Source organism: Phyllopteryx taeniolatus, chromosome 1 (assembly GCF_024500385.1).
Source record: "Phyllopteryx taeniolatus isolate TA_2022b chromosome 1, UOR_Ptae_1.2, whole genome shotgun sequence".
In the NCBI taxonomy this organism is placed as follows: Eukaryota; Metazoa; Chordata; class Actinopteri; order Syngnathiformes; family Syngnathidae; genus Phyllopteryx; species Phyllopteryx taeniolatus.
Window position 1 is genome coordinate 41,258,881 of NC_084502.1, and position 8,616 is coordinate 41,267,496.

At 44.0% G+C, this 8,616-nt stretch overlaps 2 protein-coding genes across 11 annotated transcripts in view; one reads left to right on the forward strand and one right to left on the reverse strand.

Annotated features, from left to right (window-relative positions):
- Positions 1-2,687, forward strand: part of smim29 (small integral membrane protein 29) — a 10,557-nt gene extending 7,870 nt beyond the window's left edge. For all 3 annotated transcript variants that reach the window (XM_061796003.1, XM_061795983.1, XM_061795992.1), the window contains one exon: positions 1-2,687. This exon is cut by the window's left edge and continues 351 nt beyond it. The gene's annotated coding sequence lies outside the window, so the exon portion shown is untranslated.
- A 1,406-nt stretch (positions 2,688-4,093) lies between these two features.
- Positions 4,094-8,306, reverse strand: hmga1a (high mobility group AT-hook 1a). Of its 8 annotated transcripts, none has more exons than XM_061796062.1 (5): positions 8,124-8,306; positions 7,261-7,359; positions 6,446-6,520; positions 5,413-5,466; positions 4,094-4,514 (listed from the first exon to the last, which is right to left on the reverse strand). In XM_061796062.1, the coding sequence occupies exons 2-5, from the start codon at positions 7,342-7,344 to the stop codon at positions 4,449-4,451; spliced, it is 279 nt and encodes a 92-aa protein (XP_061652046.1). In that variant the 5' UTR covers positions 7,345-7,359; positions 8,124-8,306; the 3' UTR covers positions 4,094-4,448. The 8 variants fall into 8 exon arrangements, with proteins under 8 accessions (XP_061652046.1, XP_061651995.1, XP_061652022.1 ...); XM_061796011.1 differs by having other exon boundaries at positions 6,446-6,535; positions 8,124-8,293; XM_061796038.1 differs by having other exon boundaries at positions 6,446-6,526; positions 8,124-8,291.
- Positions 8,307-8,616: the final 310 nt, after the last annotated feature.

Consider the following 8,616-nt stretch of genomic DNA (forward strand, 5'->3'; position numbering starts at 1 on the left):
AACATTGTGGACCTGCCATTGTGTTGGCATTCATTCTGGACTGCAGTTGTTGCAGCACCTTAGGAAAAACACCTTCACAGATAACAACTGAGAATTGAAGTAATCATCTTTCTGAATAAGTAAGCTGTTAATGAAAAAAACTATTTTGCGTGTGATTCACTTTCTGTTTCATTCAAGGAATGTATGGGATATTTTTTTTCATTTACAAAAACAAAAAAACAATTCCTGTCCTGTGATCTGGATCTTTGTGTGTTTTTTCCCAAATCCTGTGAGTCGCATGGAAGGCATGAAAACCTCAATATGAACATAAACAAGATCCAATGTTCTTCTGAATGACTCCTGCTCCAAATATGCCCTGTGCAGAAGACATGACACCAGCGCAGGTTCACCTCCAGCCAGAGATGAGTGCCATCGTTCTGACTGTATTCGATGATAGACCCACCTACTCCGCCCCCCCGCCCCCTCAATTGTTTGAAGCCCCTCTGGACTCTTGTTAGTGCAGATGCATCACACAGAATTTCTTCGTTGAATTAATTTGCGCAAGTTATGCAATGTGATCGAGAGGAAATGTGTGTGTTATCCAGTTTATTTGGTTGAAATGTGATGTTCCTGTCGGATTCATTGAGGCTCGTTTTCCTCAAAATATTTAAACTGCTGTACAGTCATACTAGAGTTGTACTTGTTACTGAGCCACTGAATTCCACTTAAACTTGAATGGGTAACTGTTCATGTAAATTTATCTGCACTGTTATGAAGCCTCACTTCTTAAATATTTTTTCTGCTCTGGGTTGTTGATTTTAAGTTTGCTGAAGAAAACATTTCTGTCAATGTAGGCTTTTTTTTAAAAAATATTATGTCTGATGACTGCATTGTCCCTGCAACACGATCAGTCATTACTAGTTATTACACTGGGAGTACTGACAGAAAATATACTTTGACCAAAAACATTTTGTTTTGTTATTTATAAATATAGATATTGCATTGAGAAACGTAATCCTCAAAAACCTAGAAAGGTACTGTTTTTTTACCTCTACCCAAATTGCCCTTGCCAGCTTGTGGGAAGTATTCAAAATTGGTGAGGTACTTGTATGAACAGACTGATCTCTAAATGTTTCCCTTGTGTCTGGTAGGATAATGCATCTTATACTCTACTTGCAAAAAGATATGAATATTTGTCTTTCAGGTGATTCTGAAATGCACTATAACCATTACAGGTAAACTTAATTTGACCTCAAAACTTTTGAATGGATGTCCAACTGTTTGATGCTTCAGTACTTTTTGCACAACTTACTGTTCTGTAACAAGCTGAATAGCAAAATTCACAAGTTTTTCATTTCCAAGGACACTTCTATGCCTTTCTGTGACCCTTCCAGTCCCTCTGTATTCTGCATACTTCTGATGACACTCAGTTGCACCCAAAGCCCACTTCCCTCTGAGAAAATGCTGTTTGGATCATTTTATTGGTAGGTGTCTTGGTCTCATGATGTAAAAATGTTAACATGATGAAGAGGAGGACTGTAAATACCATTTCTAATTAAATCAGGATATCGCTACCGCAGGCATGTACCTGGCATCTCCAAAACCATCACTTTTCAAGAAACTTAAAAAAAAAAAAACAATAGCATGTTTGTTGAGCCACTGACATTGTATCATCAAAGAGAGAGCCAATTTCAACAAAATAACATACCCACGTGGGGACTGAGCAATGGTATTGATTTGTGGAAAAAACATAAAATTGATCAAATTTGGACATAGGTGGGCGGCACGGGGCGGCACGGTGGCCGACTGGTTAGAGCGTCAGCCTCACAGTTCTGAGGTGCGGGGTTCAATCCCCGTCCCCGCCTGTGTGGAGTTTGCATGTTCTCCCCGTGCCTGCGTGGGTTTTCTCCGGGCACTCCGGTTTCCTCCCACATCCCAAAAACATGCATTAATTGGAGACTCTAAATTGCCCGTAGGCATGACTGTGAGTGCGAATGGTTGTTTGTTTCGATGTGCCCTGCGATTGGCTGGCAACCAGTTCAGGGTGTACCCCGCCTCCTGCCCGATGACAGCTGGGATAGGCTCCAGCACGCCCGCGACCCTAGTGAGGAGAAGCGGCTCAGAAAATGGATGGATGGATGGGCGGCACGGTGGATGACTGGTTAGAGCGTCAGCGTCACAGTTCTGAGGACCCGGGTTCAATCCCCGGTCCCGTCTGCGTGGAGTTTGCATGTTCTCCCCGTGCCTGCGTGGGTTTCCTCCCACATCCCAAAAACATGCATTAATTGGTGACTCTAAATTGCTCGTAGGTGTGACTGTGAGTGCGAATGGATGTTTGTATGTGCCCTGCGATTGGCTGGCAACCAGTTCAGGGTGTACCCCGCCTCCTGCCCGATGACAGCTGGGATAGGCTCCAGCACGTCCGTGACCCTAGTGAGGAGAAGCGGCTCAGAAAATGGATGGATGGACATAGGTGTTGGCCAGATGCTAGTGGTATATGCATTGGTCAAATAATGGATCATACACCTGTGATGAATTTTGCCTTTGAGCTTGTTGGAGAACACCAAGTTGTGCAAAATGATAAGCATGGAACTGTTGGACGTATGTGTTCAAAAGTTAAGAACAGGTCAAACTTAGCTCACCTATTATTATTTCACCGAAAAGCCAAATGTAGTCAACTTGAACAACAATAAATTCAAAGCAAAGCATTCTCGAGTCCTGCCTTCAGCAACAACAGAAAAATGACAGAAAATTATATTTATTGACCATTTTATTTCATACAAATCGTAGGGCACCATAGAAAATATATACATTGTACATTTAAATACGGTGTCCATTAAAAAGAATGATCCCATCCTCAACAGTTTACAGAATATAAATGAACAGATGTAGATGTCAGTATGTGATGTGAATCAGATTTTTGGGAAGTTGATGGACAAAATGACCACTTCATAACAATTGTTGGCCAAACAAGCAGGAAAAGTGTCCAACCTTAAAATGTTTCAGTGCACCTGAAGAAAAATAATCTGCTAAACTATCAGTCAGCAAACACAATTGTCAAGCTGACTTGCTTCACACAGACACACACACACAAACACACCAGCCAATATTCAAGCTGCAGTTGAGGCCTGTTTCAACCAGGTATATATATATATACATACACATATATATATATATATATATAAAGAAACGTTTAGTACAGAAACCTGTCCGACTAGTGCCAGAGTACACAGTCACAAAAAAAAACAACAGTTAAATCCAATGATATAACCTGCTGAATGAGGTATGAAACTCCAGGTATTGTGTTTTCAATTTGCAGTTTTTCAGGTTTATTACGGAGGTTGTAGCAGCTGAGGTGTGTGGAAGAACTGCCAAGTGGACACTTAAAAAGTTCTTTTTTTTTTTGTTTTGTTTTTGTTGCAGAAAGCAAAACACATCTTTAAAACAGCATACCACAACTAAGGAAGGACATGGGAGCCATGCTAGGTGAAGAAGTGGGTGCAGGTGGCAGAAAAAAAAATGTGCAGCCCTGTCAGAAAAGTACCAACAACTCTCGATTTTATTATTAAGCTCGTGGTTATACAGTTTGTCTTTCAATTGACTGGGCGAGTGCGCAGGCAAAAACACCGTCTGTAAAAGCTCCCTGAAGAAACGACACTGATGCTGTCAACCTGGAACCCTATAGTACTTTAAAATGACAACACTTGAAAAGAAGCAGCACACATGATTTTAAATGGTATGAAACTGGAAAATAACAAACAAATAATAAAAAGAAAAACAAGCAACGGCAAACATTAGTTGTCTCCCCCGCTACACACCAATGACAGAGGAGGCCGTTTGAGAAGCTAAAACCTAAAATGTCCTAGATGTTCTACTTGTGAGAGGTGACACTGGGAAGAGGCGGGAATTTTTTTTATATATATCACCAGTGACGACCTCCTAAACACTGAAGCTCAACTCCAACTAGCATACGATGCGAAGGTTAGGTTAAACCACGTCACACAAACACGACGAGTATTGGTAAAAGTCACCTTTGTCCAGTACAAAACAGAAAATCTACAGCCCCTACCAGCTCATGTATAATCAATAAGTAACACTGAGTAAAGAGCGAGAGAGGAAGAAAAAAAAAAAAAAAGAGAAAAAAAAAACATCTTTTGGTGGAAAAAAAAAAAAAAGAAGAAAACACTAGGCCCCTAAAAGCCCACCTTCTCCAGTATAAAAGACTTGTGATTTCATGACACAGAGAAAAGGGCTGTCGGCTGTCATGTGATACTTAGATCTATGCTTGAGCAAGGTCCAGCGTTTTATCCAGTGCTGTTGCATGAAAAATGGACTGTGTTAGCCTTTGTTTGGGCCAAGGACCCTGTCGGGAACAGTGGTCATTGAAAGTGGCACTGGTTTTGGAGATACAGTCCAGTTACGGTTAACAGTAAGTCAGTATGTTGAGTGAGGTAGCATGCCGTTGTGTATTACTGGTCCTCTTCCTCCTCTTCTTCCTGCTCAGATGACTCCTGTGATGCCTTCTCTTCCTTTTCCTACAATGAGACGGAGACAAATTCAGTCAGCGCTGAACAGAAATGCTGACTCAGGTCTCAACGAAGCGTTCTTTGACATGATCAATGTTATCCTAAATCTTGACAAACCACTGTGGCAGGAAGAACACCATGGGAGGGTTCAGTGACTCATGGCGGACTGATGAGTCACAATGAGGCATCCGACTTCCTTCACTCATTCCCAACTGGCTGTGTTCATTCATAAAAATAAGTTGCGGTGTAACTACGAGTCATTGCTCCTTGTGACTAATGTGATCCAGAAATCAGTCCGAGAACACACAGAACTACTCGTGTGCGTAACACACTTTTACTACGAAACCACAAACTTCCTAGTTGGAACAGCATGCTGGTGCTGGTGTGGCACACTGTCAACTTTTACACAGCTACTGCTAACAGAAATGCTAGAGTGGTGGTTTATCTAAAATGGACTATGAATAAGTGTTTGTTTGGAGGAAAAGCTACAGCTACTATTTTTTTCTGGGTTCCAAGTAGAAAAGTTAAGTAAACTGGTTGAAAACTATGATCAAAAGTGTCAACAAATTTGGGGTCTTGTATCAGGTCTCGTTTTTAAATATGAGCAACAATTGCCAATTTTGGATGTTTGGTTCAGTGCTTCGGTTGGTGAGTACACAGAGTGTGTGCCTGACCTTTAACCTCTTTCACCATCTTGTGACAGAAAGCCCCCCATTTAATTTCTAGAGATTAGGTCACCCATCTGATTGCAGGACAAGCAGCAGCGATTACCAGCAGTCTAAAATCTAAAAGATTTTATGAATAAAACGTGACTCATCTTGAAGGATTTTGGAATGGATGTGTGGAAAATATTGTGCCCTGAAATCACCATACCAACTCTAATTCAGTTAGGACAGAAAATTCCTACCTCCTTCTTGGGTCTTCCTCTACGTTTTATACCAGGAGCAGGTTCTGCCTTTGTCTTGGGGGGAAAAAAGTTAAAGTGTGGTTATTTACAATGCTGTGCAAAAGTTTGGTATTTGTGCAATCATGCTAAATGCATCTGTCCTATGGTCTGTCTTCCAATGTCAAAATTAAATGTTGTGAAAAGGGTTTCAAACAGCATTATACACCAGCAACAATCTTATTTGTCTTGAAGGGAAATCTGTAAATAGAGTCAATGCTAAACAATATTTGTTTTGCTTCTGACCGCCTGCGGGTGGCAGCAGAATCTCTGCAAAGAGATATGGACAAGGGGCACTGGGTTCATTGGCTATTATCTGCAGGCCAAATGGAACTGCACAGAGGGCACTCCAGTTCGCTGGCCACCTGGACCAAGGCTCAGAGACAGCTGGTGGAAGTGAGCATAGACATAAACCCTCGGCCACTTGGCCTTCCTTGCTAACCCTATATCACAAATGTGTGCATGAGTATTTGCCTTCCCTCGCATGTACTGTACAGTAGCAGCCAGGGAAATGCGCATGAGGGTGTTAGAGGGTTCAGGGCGAGGGAGAAAATCAGCTGTTGCTATGGAGACAACAGGCTGAGAAGAACTAGGACTGTGTGCGGGGTGGGGGGGTGTTTGGTGTCAATGTGGAAACACTATTACAGCTACGTCGCCCAATGCTGTGCATGACACGCTGCAGGATGCTGCAGGACAGGAAGTACACTGCAAGCATCACTCTGGACTTCCTGTCAAGAAAACGGTATTTACAATAGGAAAGCCTTGCGTGGCTATTTTTGACAGGTGGGAACCAGTAGCCACAGCAAAGAGATATTTCACAAGGAACTGCGGGATATCCTTGAGAGGGGTTCGATGCCACGAAATAGTCTAAAACCAGAATTCAGTTTTGCAGGCCTTATCATGTTCTGACTATGACATGGTCATCCAGACTTAGCAGACACTAAAGTCAATACTTTGCTGCTATGTGACGTGATGCATGCAGACATCATGGACTTACTTTGCCCTTGGACTTGTTTTTGCTGCCCTTGGGCCGTCCTCTGGGCCTCTTTGGAGTCGGCGAGCCGCTGGGCTCCTGAAACTTATGGGACTGATGTTAAAATGGGAAAAGTACAGTAAATGAGTGACGAATGAGTGGCATACAATTCACTCTGCGCTTGTAAATGTACTGTAAATGATTTCAATGAAATACAGACACACCTAAACATTCCTAGACTGCAATATGTGACAATAAAAGGAATTGTGCAGCCAACACAATTACAAAAAAACAAAGCACCATCTCCTCCAAGTCCATTACAGGGTTCTTATGACAACCTGCACTTGTGAGCCCGGTTGAGTACACTCATATCTGATTGGATTTCTCGCTTGTTTACTAGTGCAGCTCATAGCCACCAAAGCAATTCAATACACCATGCAGAGTGACAACCATACGAGCCAGTCTCAACCTTGCCACAGTGTCAGCCACTGTATAGGGAGCAGATGTATGTCTGAGAGGGTTAAAACCGGTTTAGGGGTGTTGGGTTACAAGTTCCTGACAAACACAGGAAGTTTGTTGATGGGGGTGTGTGCACTTCCCATCAATCACGGCTGAAGCATGCATGCAAATGGGGCCTTTTACCTGTGAACTGGCAGAAAGAAAATAAAGACACTGAAATGTGCTTTATAAAGGATAGTCGCAGTCATGTGATGCAAATCAAAGCAGGGGGGACGCAATTGGGGATAGTGTGCGCGCCTGCCTACGTTGGCAATGAGGACTACATTCCCAGAACTGATGAGTCATGCAAACTTGATGCACCTCAATCCTTTTTCTTTTACCTGAGGAAGCTTGCGGGGTCTTCCACGACCCCTCTTCTCTGCAGTCTCCTTCTCCTTAGATGCCACTGTCCCCTTGTCGCTCATGTTTACTTCTCACACCTAGGAAATAAAACCACACCTGGTCAGAGTCGCTTGCGAGGCAACCCGCTGAGCTCACTTAAATGGGGGGCTGGGGGGGATGGGGGGCGGGGAGGGGGCGCAAAGCCACGATGCATCCAGCTCCCAAATCAACGCTTCCCTGCGGCTCTATTTAGGTCGTATGTGCGAAGCCCACGCCGGTTTGCACGGTGCAGCCATGAGCCGCAGGCCTCAGGGTCGCATTCACGTACCGACCGCATCCCCAGGCCCATACATGTATGCACAACCTCCCCCCCCTCCCCACACACACACACACACACACACAATAAATGGGGGAAGCTTGGTAGCGTACCCTTCTTATATGTGCACACAAGTGTTTAAAAATGAATAAATAACGAAATAAAATCCAAGCGATCCCGACAGTGCGAGCGGGCCACCGAGTTGCGCGACAGCAACAATAGACGGCTTCCCATTGAAAAGCATGTCGCCTCCTCTCACCGGAGCCTGGGCACTACCAACTAGTCTTTCAACCGTCGCTCTCCGCAAAATGTGCACTCACCTCTGCCGCTCAAGTGCCACCTCCGGTCTAAATTACACAGCGAAATATCCCCGTTAAGCCCGGTGCTTATGCCCGGTTAAAGAGCCCTGCGCCGACCTACAAAGCGTCGCGGAGAGTCGACACACTCACACAAAGCCCGCCCCCTTTCAATCCAAGCTCGTGAGGCATGGAAAGCTAGTCTGCACCGAGGAAGAGGCTCCCCCGCATACGACGCGTTTTTTCTTACCAGCAGGTAAAGCGGTTTGTCCCAACGTGGTCCTATAAATAGCATGCGCGTCTCCTCTTCTGCAGATAAAGAAAAAAGGCGCCAGTCGGGAGGAGTTTTGGGGCAATATAAGAGCCGCCCTCATGGGAGCAAGAGGGCTGGGGGCGGAGATAGGCTAAATGGGCCACCAACGGCACTGGATGGGCCCAATGGCTCTCCCCCTCTGACTCGGCAACACAATCAAATGTGTGTGCACAACTTGCAGCGCGCACACTACAACCACTGTTGAACAAATGCGCCTGTATACAATGGAGGGAGGGCAGTGTTCAAACAAAAAGCTTCATATGCTTGCTTATTATACATGACATTTGTCCACAATAAAGCACTTGATGATGCTGTTTTGTTATTATGGCAGCTATACAATGTATACACAGTATATACTCATTTAAGAAAGGCCACACATATTACCCGAGAAGGGTTTTACTAAGTGTAGGTAGGGATTTATTTTCCGAGC

Coding starts and splice junctions, on each gene's coding strand:
- hmga1a (XM_061796011.1), bottom strand. CDS start 7,344: ATGAGCGACAAGGGGACAGTGGCATCTAAGGAGAAGGAGACTGCAGAG. Junction 6,536..7,260: donor GACCCCGCAAGCTTCCTCAG/GTAAAAGAAAAA, acceptor TTTTAACATCAG/TCCCATAAGTTTCAGGAGCC. Junction 5,467..6,445: donor AAAACAAGTCCAAGGGCAAA/GTAAGTCCATGA, acceptor TTTCCCCCCAAG/ACAAAGGCAGAACCTGCTCC.